The 15,621-nt window shown below is 38.8% G+C and overlaps 3 protein-coding genes, 1 long non-coding RNA gene and 1 other non-coding gene across 6 annotated transcripts; 2 read left to right on the plus strand and 3 right to left on the minus strand.

Moving 5' to 3' along the window:
- The first annotated feature begins 738 nt into the window (after positions 1-738).
- On the plus strand, positions 739-1,544 carry LOC126785690 (uncharacterized). Its single transcript, XR_007671117.1, has 3 exons — positions 739-793; positions 876-985; positions 1,408-1,544. It is a non-coding gene; the product is annotated as an uncharacterized LOC126785690 (long non-coding RNA).
- Positions 1,545-2,739: 1,195 nt separating this feature from the next.
- Positions 2,740-2,812, plus strand: TRNAR-CCU (transfer RNA arginine (anticodon CCU)). Its single transcript has one exon. It is a non-coding gene; the product is annotated as a tRNA-Arg (tRNA).
- A 138-nt stretch (positions 2,813-2,950) lies between these two features.
- Positions 2,951-6,886, minus strand: LOC126785687 (protein NETWORKED 4A-like). The gene is made up of 4 exons (XM_050511310.1): positions 6,702-6,886; positions 5,933-5,998; positions 5,638-5,749; positions 2,951-5,000 (listed from the first exon to the last, which is right to left on the minus strand). The coding sequence occupies exons 2-4, from the start codon at positions 5,945-5,947 to the stop codon at positions 3,247-3,249; spliced, it is 1,881 nt and encodes a 626-aa protein (XP_050367267.1). The 5' UTR covers positions 5,948-5,998; positions 6,702-6,886; the 3' UTR covers positions 2,951-3,246.
- A 4,378-nt stretch (positions 6,887-11,264) lies between these two features.
- LOC126785689 (uncharacterized) lies at positions 11,265-12,661 on the minus strand. Of its 2 annotated transcripts, none has more exons than XR_007671116.1 (4): positions 12,405-12,466; positions 12,042-12,194; positions 11,790-11,876; positions 11,265-11,674 (listed from the first exon to the last, which is right to left on the minus strand). XR_007671116.1 is itself a non-coding variant. In XM_050511313.1 (4 exons), exons 1-4 carry the CDS (start codon positions 12,648-12,650, stop codon positions 11,630-11,632), a joined length of 315 nt encoding a protein of 104 aa, XP_050367270.1. In that variant the 5' UTR covers positions 12,651-12,661; the 3' UTR covers positions 11,265-11,629. The 2 variants fall into 2 exon arrangements, 1 of the variants encoding a protein (XP_050367270.1); XM_050511313.1 differs by lacking the exon at positions 12,405-12,466 and adding an exon at positions 12,621-12,661.
- Positions 12,662-14,816: 2,155 nt separating this feature from the next.
- LOC126785688 (histone H2B) lies at positions 14,817-15,483 on the minus strand. Its single transcript, XM_050511312.1, has one exon. The coding sequence runs from the start codon at positions 15,414-15,416 to the stop codon at positions 14,979-14,981; it is 438 nt and encodes a 145-aa protein (XP_050367269.1). The 5' UTR covers positions 15,417-15,483; the 3' UTR covers positions 14,817-14,978.
- Positions 15,484-15,621: the final 138 nt, after the last annotated feature.

Here is a 15,621-nt window from a genome sequence, read left to right on the forward strand (position 1 = left end):
AAGCTTAATTTCAGCTCAATATGGGCCGGGTCAACCCACCCGGTTCATCCTTGATCACATGCAGAGTTGATGACAGTAGTACTATCAAAAACCCCCTCACAAATTCCACTCTTCATTTCTTCAATCTTCTCCGCCGCTCTCTCTCTCTCTCTCTCTCTTCTCAGCTCACTCCACACCTTCGTTAGGGTTCCTCCGAAGACCAAAGGTAAGCCTCACTGGTTCAAATCACCACTGATTTCCTTCTCGAATTTTCAATTTCAGTACTATGAATCAACTTCCTTTCGTATTCTTGATTCGATTTTGTGGCTCTGTGGTGAATTTAGGGTTTCGGAGCTGAAAAATCTCACAGAAATGACGAGCAACAATAACAACAACCCGAACACCTCCGTGTCGGTGCCGGTGCCGGATAGCGAGGGTCGCGGCGGTAGGATGAGACTCAGGAGAGCGAGGGTGGCTTTCAGGAGAGCAAGGGTCTTTGTCCGCTTTGTTCTTTTTCTGTATGTACCAAAATCTCGTCTTCCTTGGCTTAATCGTGGTTTAATCTTTTAAGCAATTTTATGAAAGAGACTAATCAAGAATTGCCACAGCTAATTATGAAATTAAGTAATGTGTTATGTGAGTTCAAAACATGGACATTATTACCAGGAAAGTAAATTTGTTATTACAAAGTGGCTAATGGATGTTCTGTATGGTATACAAGTCTTATGATTTAGAGAGTGTATTGTTCTTTGTTGCAGAGCCTTAGTCAAGATTGTGGATCATTTCTATCCTTTCTTGGGTAGCTGGATCTCTGGTAAGTTTTGATCCAATATTTTATATGCGAAAATGCATACTTTGATTACAGCGATATATATACTGATAAACTATACACACAGATCTTGGGACTCTTGGAGTTCATGTCGCATTTGCTGCTATCTTTACATTAGGCTATGTGATGGGAGTGCATCACATGGAGGAAGTTGTTGACAACCCTCTTGCTCATTAGGTAAGCTTGTAATACTAAACAGTAACAAGTTGTAGAATTGGAGCTTTACTTTGTTATCTGATAGACCTGCATGATGTTCTGCTCATTGTTTTGTTTTGTTTTGTTTTGTTGGGGTGGGGTGGGGGTTACTGGTGGAGATTATCTATCTCATGCCAAATGCCATGACAAATTCATTAGTTGGGCTTGAGATGAAGTTCCCTTTTAGGTCTGTAGTATGTACATTTACTGTTTTAGATCCTAGGTTTTGTAGTCTGTACATTCCTCAATTAGATCCTACATTTTCTGTGCAAACTATATATTGTTTTAAACTTTTGCTAGTGTGAAATAGGAAGTTTTTTTTTACTTTTTCATATGGCGAAACTTATGATTTGTGTTCTGTACATTTATCTAATGCATGAGTTATATTCAACTGTTCTGTGCAGGCATGGTGCTTCTGAATTGGAGCTTTAACTGCAAGCTGAAGACAATTAGTTCCTTGTATATCTTTAGTTCCCAGAATCTGTTGCTTAACGCGCGTCGTTGATGTATCTAATCCTTGTGCTTAGTTGATGCTACTTTAATTGGAATAGAACTTCGGATGACTTTGGCAGGATAATGAATTTGGCAGGATAACGGATTTGCTCATGGCCTTTGAATTCTCAGTTTTACACCATTGCCCTGTACATGTTGCATTTTTAATTTTCCACGTTCGTCTTAACATAAGTTTAACTAAAATAGAAGCTCATGAGTCATGATTCTACTTCCTAATGTTCGTATACAAGAATACGACCTGTCGTATTATCTCGTCGGCCAAACACGACCAGTCGTTTTCAAACTCCCATCAATAAAAGTCTTTACCGCGCGAACCTTCCCTCAATAGAGTTATTGTTTTCTGTGATTTGAGATCTGGAAATGGCAGGTGGGATCGCATCTGCATCGAGCCGTCTCTCTAAGCTTCTCAGGCCTCCATCCACTGACATTAAGGCCGCCCGCTATGTGGGGCGTCGCCGCCGGCACCGGGGCTCTTTGGTTTGTCCAGGTCTCAACTTCAACTTCTCTCCCAAATTCACTTCATATAATTATAAAAATTCAACACGATCACTACACATAACAAAATTCAACACGATCATGTAGCAATCCAGAACCAGGTTTTAGTTGAAATTGCTTCGTTGTAAGATTCTGAAACTTGTTTCTTGTTGAATTATGTATCAGCCCTTTGATTGGTTGAAGAAGACATTTCTGGAGAAGCCAGAGACTCAAGGAGCACAGTAATGCAGTAATGTATGCTTTTTCACACAGCAATTTATTACGGAATCAATCCGAGAAGGTCATGGTTCCATCTGTTTACAATAATTTGCTTGCTTTTGTTTCTAGTTTGTAGGACTCCTTTTTGTTTGTTGTGTTTTAAATATTTATTTTTATCATCTTTTCGCTTGCTATATTGTAAATGGAACAGAACTACTCTTCGTCTCTCTTTTCTCATCTTGATGTGATCATAAGATTTCAGTAGCTACTGTGGATTTACAGGGTTGTATAGGACCCAAAACAGTGTGACCGTCTTTTTGTATTTCTTCTCGGATTGGGAATAAGATCCAATTTCTACTACTGAACAAACACATGCGCATGAACATTACATAATTCATTTGCATTTCTTAACTTGGATTATCAGTAATTCAGGATAATGATGGAATGAAATAAAGTAGGAATGATGGGTTGCCTAGTCAATATGTATGGTTTTTCTGTTACAAATAATTATGCTGTTGTACCAGCAAGAAGCGCCTGTAGCTCAGTGGATAGAGCGTCTGTTTCCTAAGCAGAAAGTCGTAGGTTCGACCCCTACCTGGCGCGGTGATTATGCTTGTTTTTGCTATTTTTACTTTTAGGCCCTCGAATCCCTGGATACATGGTTAAATGCAACTTTTTTTTGGGTGTTTGTTTACTTATGAGCCTAAATTTGATGTGCTACCTTTGGTCCGGAGTCTCTCATGAAAGAATTGCAGAACAAATCCAATTGTGTCACTCTAAGCCAAAACTGAAACACAGAACTCAACAAAATTAATACACAAATTTACGCCCTCAACCACCCTTGAGGACGACCTGGTGGCTAAGGACAGCCCCTTGATACAACCCTCCTGCATTATATGACACTAAATCTCTACTACACAAACCTCACATCAATACAGACCATGAGTGCATGGCCAGAGAAGTACACAAAAGGAAGAGAAACCCCAAACCACCCAAAAACTTACATACAATCCAAACCAAACTCACCTATGCTCACCTCAGGACGCCAAAATCGGTAATCTCTTGTGTTCCATGCAAGCCTTTCGAAGCCTGTTATAACTGTTCCTATAATGTTCAAGTGAGAAGCACAACTGCCTTATAGCTTCTCTCTTTTCTTCTGCTCCGTCTAAAATTATCACTCTTTGCCTCTGAATCTCCTCCTCCAGTTCCTTTGTTCTTGCTATCATCTCTTCCACCGTTTTCCTTGCCTCTTCAGCCCCTGAAACCAGTTCCACTTGCTCCTTGTGCAACTGCTGCAGTTGGGCGTCCATCTCATTTATCTTATCATCTCTATAAGTAAGTTCTGCTTGAAGTGTTACAACTTTTGTACTAAGCTCATCTTTTTCTGCTTTCATAGCATCAAGGGCCGTATTTAAGTTTTCAATGTGATTACTTATCTCAAGGATTTCTGCCTTTAACTGCTCGATTTCACTTGTAAGTCTCTCCTCCATTTCTGCTTTCCCAGCCTTGATCATTCTGATATCATCCTCCAAAGAACGTCCTCGAGACTCCCAGTTTCTAATCTGCTCCTCCAGTTGCGTCCGTTCTGAAGACAGTCTAGATATTTCGGCCTTTACCTGTGACTTCTCTGGGAATATCTTCTCCTCAGCATCAGAAACCGCTATTTTCAAATCCATGACTTCATGATCCCGGTCTGACAAACTAGTTTTCAACCTTGCGATTCGTTCTTGCAGCTTCGTGACCTCTCTTTTCTCTGAGTTAAACTTTGTTCTCCACGTAGCAATGTCCTTGTTAGCAGATTCCAGCCGACCCTCCAACTGATGAATTCTGTCAGAGGCTTTATTACTTTCAAGTTCTTGTCTCAAACTTGCAATCTCTTTCTGTGAATGCTGAAGCCTATCTGTTGTGATTCTCAGCTCTTCCACCATTGCTTCAATATTGTTACCGGGGTCTTCAACTTCTCCTGACCTAGGTATCTCTGATACTCCATTTACCTCCAAGTCCGGCTCACTCTCATGCATCTTGACCTGTTTATGTTCTGATGATTCAAGACCGGCCTCAAGGGCATTGCCATTATCTAATGACTTATACCGATTGAGCTCAATGTTCAACCTGGAAATCTGTTCTCTTGAACCCTGCAATTTTTCATTTGCAATCGTCAGCTCTCGCTCATATTCTGCAATCTTTGCAGAAAATTCCTCAAAATTTTCAGTTTTTGACCTCTTCAATGGAGTATCTGCATTCCCTTCTTGCTGGAGCTTGTCCTTCAGTTCACGAAGCTCGATTTCCAAATCAATTATCTTCCTCTGCTGCGGATCAACTCCGTTTGACAACACCCCCGAGTAATTATTGACCGAAGAATCATCGCCATCAGATTCTATCTCAGAATCTGTTATTGAAGTTGATTCTTCCCCTTCTCTCTGGAAATTATCCGAGTTGTTTCCACTGGGGCCAAGGAAGAATTCAAAGCCAGCAGCACGAGGGCCAGATTTACGACGACTCAGAGACAGCCTTAGGGATTGTAAATCAGGAGAGGACCATGCAGATGGTGGTTCTGAACCAACGTCAGAAATGCATGAGCTCATGGATTGCAAATCTGAGGTTACATTCCTCCTCAACTCTCCGGTCACATGATCATAACGTTCGGCTAGAGATCGGTACAAGCGATAAAACTCTTCAACATGAGAAATCAATTCAGGCCTCTTTTGATAGTACATTTCAGCCTTTTTTGCAAATGAATCCCCATCTTCTTCGACCAGCTTCAGCATCCGCTTGATGTGCCGGTCCATCTCTGCGGTTAAGGACCGTTTTGTCATTTTCTTGACAGGCATGATTTATGAGAAAAATGACTAACAATCAAAGTTTCACAACTTTGACAAAAAAAAAACCAGGCAAATTCTAGATAATTTTAACATGTAAATTTGGAAAATTAACTTCCTCCACCAGTTTGGGAAAATTAACGCCAACCACCATTTCAATTAGGAATAGAAGCTAAACTTATACAAAAATTTCACTATTAACCATTTTAACCTTGACCCCATTTAGATTGTGAGAAGAATTCTTATCTTCAACTAACATAATATCCCAAATCTCACATTAAAAGCCAAAAAAAATTGTCATTAAATTACAACAATAGTGTCTTCTCAACAACAAAACTTGAAAGAGGAAAAATGAAAAAGAGTATTAACAAAATTCTAACTTGTAGTAGACATTTGTAATCAAATATAACTCCCAGTTAACAGGTGAAGTAGGATAAATTTTGCAGGCAGTTTATGTCAACTAAATGAACTAATAGATGGACAACTTTTTTTGTTTATATAAACACATAATTTGTTATATTAACAATCTCTTTCCTAAGTTTCCACATTTGATAGCTGTTCCTATATGCACTTACAAAGAAGAGACCAAAAGAGGTGTTCATTGCTCACCCTCGAGATTCTCTGAAAGCCACTTAGAGTTTTTGGGACTGATGTGACTGTCCCACCACCAGGAATGAGACTTCCTTGATTCCAATCGTTTCATACTCTTATTCGACTGAGCCTGGATATAAGCAACACATATCACTTATTAGCAGTTTGCACCAATATTGATCAAAGCCAAAAATTTGACATGTCGACATGTAATACCCCTATTCAACACTTTAAACATAAACTGGCCTTTGACATGAAAATAATACAACGGAAAATAAGACACTATACTCGATTTCACCAGTTCATATCTTACCGAGGGAGTAGCCATTTGCTAATGTGGCCAAATCTCTGACTTGAAACTTTTGATGCTATCGAACCCCTATATCCGAATACCACAAACAAATCAGTATTTCTTCCACATTCATATGGTTCCACCTTCCCTACAAACTAAATCAAAATGTGAACCAACAACTCAATTATTTCACCCCCTCAGCTAAATATTGCATCATCACATTTGATATCTTCCATCACATCATGTCTAACGTTCAAGTTGTAAACAGTAAAAGAATCTATCACCCTGAATGCCATTCAAGTGTGCAAGATTTCTACCCTTTTTTTGCCAGAATGTGATTTGGGCCAAACTGTTCAGGAACACAAACAAGCCCACATTCTAGAAAGAGCGTGAATGCACGCGCGAAAAGCAGGGCGGGAATTGAGTGTGTACAACTGTCTGAAGGACAGCTCCACCCTCCATTCCAATGAAGAGGAAAGCGTGGTAGATGGAGAGGTGACTCATTATTGCAATTCTATTCATTACTAAAAACCAATAATCACTCAATAATATCTGAAAAAAAAAACTCATCAATTCACCCCAAAAGAGTCGAAAAAGATCTTGATGCTTCTTCAGTAGAAAATTCCTGTTTCAGAAAAGACTAGAATTTTGCAGAATTTAACAAGTTGGGGTTTATGAGTCTGTGCATAAGAATCTCAGAACTCATCATAATCCACATAAAGGAGCAATCTTTATGACCAAAATGGAATACCCAGAACGATAAAACCAAAGAAAGAACAACAGAACTTACAGTAGGGCCTTTGAGCTTTTGCTACTGAAGACTTGAGAGAAACATGGAGATCCCAGTTGGTGAAGAAAGAGAGGAACTACGTTATTGTTCAGGATGGGAAAGAATTCAAAACAAGACAAAAGGGTCTCTGGGTTGATCTGGAATAGTGTAGAAATGATATAGAAAATTGAACCGAGTGAAGAAGGCTCCTTTCTTTGTTTTGTTTTTATATTTGACAAGAGAAAAGGTGTAAGATAGGGGAATGTGGATGTCATCTTCCTAAGCACTATTAATTGACCAGGCTTCACAGAGACAGAAGCCATGTGAGAACCGAGAAGAGGGCTTTGTCACGTTTGTGCTCCCAAAAATAATATCTGCCGTCCAATATTTTCATTATTTTTAATTGAATTGTTGCCTTTTCTAGTTGACATAGATATATCATATTGTTCATATCTCTATCCTCACCGATTTTCTTCAATATTACGTCATCGGCCATAATATTTGCAGGTGAAGATGAAACAAATTAGTATGTCGATCACCATCACAAAATTGAATTTCTTGGTCCATGGTGATGTGTATTTCAGTACCTGCATCTCACTTTTGGGGTTTTGACCCCTAATTCATATGATATTTATTTTCTTGAATTTAGCTGCATATAAGGGTCAGTTTGGTCCTGAGCTGAAATTTTTAAAATCTGCAAACGCAGATTTAATCAATAACAGTTTCTAAAAATTTTATTTTGCAGCTTTTATAATTTGTCTAAAAGTTTTATTGGTGTTCGTGAACTTATGAAATAAGTTGATTTACTAAATATTTTAGTGAAATTATTTAAGAATTTAAACTCATAATCTAAATCAATCTGAGGATCAAACTCATCCTTAATGTATTCTTTCTTAGATCTAAACTTGATTAGCCAAGCTACATGCCTACATGGTGCGTGCCAATTAAGAGGTTGCGTGTAAGTGTTAACTTTGGTTTTGCTTAATTAATAAATAAATACGGATAGTCAATCATTTACATATATACATAACTGATTTGATTTGAGTATCTTAGTATAATTGTGTATTTGTATTGGTTTAGGGTAGTTTGATGTAGTGTACGTGAAGCAAAAATATGACAGATTTGCTATCCTCAGAAGGCCACGTCTCCATATGTATTTAGATTTTTTGCATCTGAAATTAACAGATTATAGAGAAGGTGAAACGTCCAACGTCCAACGTCCAAAAAAGAAGTTTTCGGAAGTGCAAAAAAATATGCATTATGAGTCTCCAACCCCCAAATTGGAAGAACATTTGTGCCTGCGCAACCCAAGATTTGCACTATGCGAAAAAATCTTACATACTTTATAATTCATAAATAATAGATTCCATATAAAACAGTTTCCACTACTTCTCTTTTCTAATATGGGACAAACAAACTTCTCACATTCTAAGTAGTTATTTTTAGGTGACAATTTCTCATTCACCCACTAACCAAATTATACAATTAGACATATGATCATGTAGCCTCATCATGAAGAACTCATATCTATGTTTATCTTTAATTAATTACAAGTTTAGCTCACTTCAATTAATCAATTAAATTTTGTTTTAAAATGGTTATTCAAACCATTTTTCCAACACATATTTCACTTGTGTCGACACGATATTCACCAAAAGGAGCTAGTAATTAACAGAGACATACCCTGTGTGCCAGCCTTCTGCGATCGAATGAATAGGTATGGCCGAGGAAGATAAAGGCATCGGTTGTAACTGGTCTGAGCTTGGATTATAGCTACTAGAGTTGATTTTGAAAAGGCTTGCTCTCGTTGACCTCGCTTGCTTCAAACTCATTTCTTCATCCTAGTATGCCGCTGCAAACTCATATATCTCTAGCCCTGTTTACGAACGCTTGGTGTCTCATGCTCCCTCGAGAACGTACGTAGTGACAGTGGACGCTTCTTTAGCCTCTCAGAGAAGAAGGTTTATACCTTGAGGAACCTCTTTGAAGGCTTCGGTGAGCATTAAAGGCGTCTGTTGTGTTCCTCATACGGGTGGCTGGTGATGTGGGACTCAGATGCATGCAGGGTACATCTTTTAAACCCCATCTCTAGGGTTTACGTTTGTCACAACCCCGAAATTCGAATTTGAAGTTATGAAAACTCTAAAACACTCTCAAATATATTGAAATCATCTTATAGTAACAGTGTATCGAAACTGAGTTCACAGTACGACTCAGTCGACTTGAATAATACACAGTTTATACCTCAAGTATTATAACAAATTGAAATTTAAAATTCAAAATATATTTATTTGTAAATTTCACGCGTACACAAATATTTCAAGTATATTTTCGTAAATTTTAAATTTTAAATTATATTTTAGAAGCATTATTGTGATGAAAAAGAAGAATTATAAAAAGAACAAAAAAAAATATTTTTACAATAATTTAGAACCGTTAGATTTACAAGGATATGATTGTATTTTCATTTAAAATGATATTTTATATCATTTTAATTGTTAATGTGGCAATATGATGGACATACCACGTAGGATTGCGGCGTCGAATTTGGCGCCATATTATGGCGCCCTAGCACTCTTCTTTTGTAAAATATGTCATGCTCCCATTCACCACATGTAGCATTCTTGAATCCAAACTCAGGTTGTGATTCAAGCTTTTTTATCTCTATCGTAATCTCGCGTCCACTGTTTCTTATCATAATCTTTCAACACCCATATGCTATTGTTCATATCCTTACCTCCTGGTCGGCTGGTCTTGACAAACTAGCTTCCAAGATGGCCATAGATCCTCTCAGGGTAAGCCAGTGGAAGTAGTGTGGGTGCTTGTTCGTGCTGTGTAAGTTAGGATGATGAATCCTATAAAACTCTTCTTTCTTGAAGTCGAAACATATTATGTGGATAGTTCCTTCGTCACCTTTTCTCGTGGAACCACTAACCAACCAATGCATGTCTCCATATGCACATACATGCCTCACGCAATTTAAACAAGATGGAGGAACCGAGGATATCTCCCGCCATGACCCTGTGCCCAACACAAGAACTTGGGCTACTACTAGATAGGGGAGCTCGCTACCAAATAGCCAGGAAACAAGAAGAAGTTTGTGTGTGTTGGTTGTACTATCGAACCCAATGCCGAACCAATCATCACATGGTAGAATACGATTCCCTATGATTGTACTCCTAGGAAGCCTTAGAACTTCTCCTTCCCTGAGAGGATTGAGTAAGAAGCAATCTTGGAGAAATGCATTCTTCAAGAAAAACAAGTTGCAGTAAACAAAATGGATATGGTAAGCCGCCCTGTCGGATTGGTCTGAAGATGTAACCGTAACTGTATATTTTCCTTTCGTCAAGGCACCGGTACTGCCATCATATTTCAGGGACTGCAAGGCCAAAAATATTCCAGGACGGCCAGATGGTCGAGCAAGAAACATCAGCCACTGGGTTGGTAGTAGTAATCAAACGAGCCGTGTGCAGTGAGATGAAAAAACGGTCGTCAACTATATGCAACAAGGCCTTAGAGACACATCGGATGCAACAGAGTGAAGTGACCGGCAGCCGCGAAAGGATGTGAAACACGATTTCCTGGGGCATGTCCATCAGGTGCCTCCTCTTTCTCTTGGTCCTCGTCATGATAGACATGAGCAGCCCTCGATACTTTTCCATTATGATATGCAATTCTTACTAATCCGCATAGGTATAGGAATCCCGGCCGGTGATGGAATATGTTTGACTCGGAAAAGGAATCCAAATAGAGCCAAATTAATAGCGCCAATATTTGGTACCCTTGTACAATGCGGGAGTAGTGGATAACGCTGCTTTGAGTAAAACTTTTAACGCTGCATCCAAAATTCAAATCATTGACTTTGCATCGTCTTTCAATACAAAATGTCTGTAACTCAATTCTAGTCAATTCTTTTAGCGAGTCTTGAACCACAACATATACAACAGCTCGAGTACTACATCTTAAAGGACATCTTTTGAACCAAAAAAGCAAAGACCCTACACTGTTACAATCGTGACCCCTCCTGCTGGCTGCATTGCCATACTTCGCCAATGTCAGCAACAAAAGTGGGCTTGAGACAATGTGCCTCCCAACTCAGGAAGGGAGCAAGTAATTGATCTATATATGGGAGACTAAAGCAGCAAGCAAGACTAGAGGGAAAAAGAAAACATGAAAGTTGCAGCCTGTTTCAGATTATTTAAGCTAGGACTGTGTTCGGGTCTTAATTAATTATTTTTAGATGGATCCGAGATCCAACCCATGTTAATTATTCGGTTCGGGTTTTGCATTTTTCAAGATAGGACGCGAGCATATCCGGGTCCGAAATGAATCAGTCGGTGCTCGGTTTTATTCGGTTTCAAAATGAATATGTAATCCTATAATTTTTGTAATACATTCAAGTCTTTGATGCAATATATAATTATATAAATATATCAATAAGCAAGAGAAATCAACCAAATTACAAACTATCCCACAATATAATATATAAAGTCATAGACAATTAAACCAACATTCAATTTTAAAGTAAAAACAAATGATAATCTCCAATAAAATTCTTAGTTCTTTCAATTAAAACCTCTCGCACAAAATCAAAGGCACTAGGAGATTTGTGAAAATAGAATAGCATGTTTTGATTCTAAATAACCCATCAAAAAATTACCCTAATAATCTAACGGTTCATATCATTCTAATATAGATCTAACAGTAATCGGTTCCTAAATATAAAAAAATATTTTTTAAAAAACCCGATCCGACCCACCTTATATGGCTTGGATCAAATCGGTTCTATTTGGATCCGATCCAAACGCACAGCCTTAATTTAAGCAGTTGCTTTACCGTTCCAACTCTTCCTTCTTCATTAAATCTAACAGCTCCAGAGTGTTCTAACCAATAGAAACAAGGATCCCCACAGCTTCAATGAAGGAGTCATCCTCCAGCCTCTGCATTGCTTATCTAATTGTTTCCCCTTGCTGCATGTACAACGCAATCTTGTCCTTGATGTCGTCATGTATTGACCAAAAAGGATAAAATTAATGGCATGCTAATGTACACAGCAAAATACCAACAAAGAATTAGACACTAAGAATAGGAACCTGAAAGTATACTTACAAAAGAATCGAGCTCTTTATTGCACTTCATTTCTGCCACCTCTTCATTCTTAATCTCCAATTCTTGTTCATCCTCCATTGTATTTTCCTGAAACATTATAATAGAACCTTCTCAATTTCTGTATTTTAATAATAATAAAAAGAAACAGTGGATTAAAAAACAAATTGTTACTCAGACAATACAGAAAGAAAGCAAGGGAACTCAAAATTTCAACTTTCAGTATCCAAATCAAGAACCCTTAAGGATGCATACCTCATATATTGGAAAATTGTTGCGCTTCTGAGTTACCCATGAAGTGATTTCAGATATATAACCCATATTCTCAGAAAATTCAGAAACATCGGCAGACGTTTCAGGGAAGATGTCATCCGTAGACCCCTTCTTTCCAGCATTGTTCATGTTATTCTGCAAGAATCCATAAATTGTTTAGAAGGCCAGCGTGCTCAAGTTATAAATTACACTCAATAAGATAAAAACGTTCCAAGAACCAAAATTCAAGAGCAATTGTACCACAGAAGGCCAGCCCATTCACATTGCAAATTCTAGAATAAAAACATAAATACAATCAGAATAAAAGTTGCATAATATTTACGAAACACTTCAGATCTTCTTTACTTTTGATCTCCACCTCTTCTTCCTTCTTAATCACCAACTCCTTTAATCTTCATCGCTTTTTCCTGAACCATTATTTATTTGTAGAATCTTACAAACCCAGTTTTGGAAAGTAGAAGAGAAAACCGTGGATGTAACAGAGGGCTAGGCCATTCACATTCAAAACTCTAGACTTAACATAAAAATACGTCTAACAACAGGAGTTGCAAGTATACTTACAAGACTCTCCATCTCTTCTTCAATCTTCATTGCCGGCCCTTGTTTGGTCTTGATTCCAACTTCTTCTTCAATCATCATTGCTTTTTCCCGAGCCATTATGTATTCATTGAATTTAAATATCATATTTCGGTAAGGAAAAGAGAAAACAGGGATAAAAGAACCAAGCTATACTAATAATTGACACACAGAATAATGAAGGAAAGCAAGGGCATTCAAATGATCAGTTAGTTACTGAAATAGGCAAAACAACCCACACTTCATCAGTAGGATGATTGTAACGATGCTGTGAAAGATATACCCAGATCCTTGCTTGTATCATAAGAAGATGATTCAGGAAATATGTCATTCTGCATGAGTTATCAGTGCAGGGGTATTAGAATTCTAAAGAAATTCACAAAATGAAGTGGACATAGTTGGTTAGAAGGCCAGGGCATGTTCAACTTCCGAATTAACACACTCAAGAACTGAACAAAGTACTAATACTTAAAAGAAAGTAGAACATTAGAAACATTGTTTAGTAATTAATCATACAAGGGCGTATTATACTTCTTGAATGTTAAAATCAAAAGGAAAAGAAACTCTTCCAAGAAGCTTGAGAAGTAATTAATCATCCAAGAAACTCTAATCTAATCTAAGGCAGTATACAACATGAAAACTAAATAAAGAAACTAGAGAAGAAAGCTACCTCATCAAACTCTTCTTCTCTATCAACCTTCATGAATTTCATCTCTGCATGGTTTTTCCTTTGTCCGCCATTGTTGGCCACCGAGGTTTTTACTTTTGAGCAGAAACAGAGAAAGATTGGGACAGAGAGAAGTCAAGAATCACAGAGAAAGCAACGAGTGAAGAAAATGAAAAAGGCCTCTCAATCTTAGTCTTATATACTAATGGGGCAGCAACAACAAATCAATGCGGGTGAAAAAGCTCTTACGCGCGTGAACGTCGTCGTGTTTTTTTTTCTTTCGCTGAGGCATTTTATCATACACCTTATGTGCGCAAACCGCATTTGCAACCCAATTACCCGAAAGCCGTCGTTCTGCAGTCTTATATTCTTGACAAATGAGAGGCTGAATGTCGTCGGTATCAACATAGGCATGGCCTCCATGGCTAGAGACATCAAGACCTGCAGTTTCGTCATCAACTGAGATCCTCAGAACGTTAAGCTTGTGAAGGATGAAGAACAGAGGACCCATTGTTAAGCTAACCCAGCATACAATCACCAAAGCCTCGACCACTTGAGCACCGAGCAGACCCCAACCCCCACCCATTAATAGACCATAAGGTCGAGTCGTTCCAACCACTCCCGGCGAAGTCGATAGCACCAGAACCAAAGAGCAAGAAACTAGTCTAGCTAGGATTGAGCCAGCCACTTGATGACCAAACCCAGTGATCGAATATAATTAGAAAGGGAAGTGAAGGAGGTGTGTGTGAGACAGGGACGATATAGCTAGCTCTTAATACATTTTCTAGATGTAGCAAGAGCTCTGGAGTTTCAATGATAGGTCGCTTTGTTCATGCATGGATATAAAGAGCCTATATGATTATGTTCTGTTATTTTGACATAGTTTTCTTCCCGTATGAGATCTGCTGTATCCGCTAACAATAAACTAGTGAAGCTCAGCTAACACGTCTAACATATTTTGCAATAAGAAACTTCCTTAAGAGTAAAGGCATCAGAGGGATCAACACAAACCCTGGTTGCCAGATGAGAGCATCAAAAACACAAATCATTTCAATGTTAAAAGAGGAAACCAAACAAACCTATTTCAGATTCCCCCATTTCAACTAAACCATCAAGTAGAGAAGACTTTTAACATTTTCATCAGACTAAACAGTAATCAATAACTTCCGAGGATAAACAGCAATCAACATTCAACAATATACAGATCACATTGAAATTCAAATATCCAAAGCAACAAACAAATGCACATACACAGAAAAGCAGTCCAAAAATCAACTCTAGACTCATAGAACCTGATAAATGAGCAAGGCTACTTCTGTGATAAGATACTGCTTACATGAAAACGTGTTATTATAGCTACATTACACAACTACCATACTATACAGTTAAATCAGATTCCCAACAATTTCATAAGATACTGCTTCTATGAAATGAATCAGATCCAATATTATCAAAGAACACAAACCCAGTTATGAAATTAAAGGCCCAACTACCAAAGACTAACAGAGATTCAATTCCAGAACCACCACCATATTTCATTCACTTCATTTCCTACCAACATACACAAGATAAAGCGAAAAATACATAATCACTAATTAAAGAAACCCTAACCCTAAACAAAGCACACATAAAAGTAATAAACCAAATCGAACCGCCACAGCGCAACTCAGGACACTTCAAGAGCTCGTAAACTTGGTCACGGCCTTGGTCCCCTCCGAAACAGCGTGCTTAGCCAGCTCTCCAGGCAGCACAAGCCTCACCGCCGTCTGGATCTCCCGAGAAGTGATCGTCGGCTTCTTGTTGTACCTCGCAAGCCTCGACGACTCCTGAGCAAGCTTCTCGAAGATGTCGTTGATGAAGCTGTTCATGATCCCCATGGCCTTGCTGGAGATCCCAATGTCAGGGTGGACCTGCTTCAGGACCTTGAAGATGTAGATCTTGTAGGTCTCCACGCTCTTCTTCGTCCTCTTCTTCTTCTTGTCTCCGGCGGCGGCTCCGGCCTCCTTGGGCAGCTTCTTGCCGGCCTTGGGCTTCTTCTCGGCAGGAGCTTTCTCGGCGGGGGCCTTCTCCGCAGGCTTCTTCTCGGCGGGCTTCTTCTCGGCTTTGGGGGCCATTGGAATTGAGATTGGGAATTTAGGGTTCGGGAGATTTGGGGATTTCGATTTTGGGGACAATGTTTTCGCCTGAGTAGTGAATACTGAGAATGAGGGTTGAGGGGTTTTTATATAGGTGGGGAGGTCGGGTTTTATTGGCTAATTGGAGTTGATGCGGATCGGTGAAGTGGGAGTAGGAGGACCGTTAGATTGGTGTTTTGTGAAG

The sequence above is a fragment of the Argentina anserina genome, chromosome 3 (genome assembly GCF_933775445.1).
Source record: "Argentina anserina chromosome 3, drPotAnse1.1, whole genome shotgun sequence".
Lineage (NCBI taxonomy): Eukaryota > Viridiplantae > Streptophyta > Magnoliopsida > Rosales > Rosaceae > Argentina > Argentina anserina.

What these genes read in the sequence shown, in the direction of transcription:
- LOC126785687 (XM_050511310.1), bottom strand. An exon ending in GCTTTCAGAGAATCTCGAGG is followed by an intron (nt 5,001 to 5,637) that starts GTGAGCAATGAA and finishes CCTTAACCGCAG; the next exon opens with AGATGGACCGGCACATCAAG.
- LOC126785689 (XM_050511313.1), bottom strand. Translation starts at nt 12,650, where the DNA reads ATGAAGATTGAAGAAGAGATGGAGAGTCTT. An exon ending in AAGAAGAGATGGAGAGTCTT is followed by an intron (nt 12,195 to 12,620) that starts GTAAGTATACTT and finishes GGATTCTTGCAG; the next exon opens with AATAACATGAACAATGCTGG. An exon ending in ATAAAGAGCTCGATTCTTTT is followed by an intron (nt 11,675 to 11,789) that starts GTAAGTATACTT and finishes GACGACATCAAG; the next exon opens with GACAAGATTGCGTTGTACAT.
- LOC126785688 (XM_050511312.1), bottom strand. Translation starts at nt 15,416, where the DNA reads ATGGCCCCCAAAGCCGAGAAGAAGCCCGCCGAGAAGAAGCCTGCGGAG.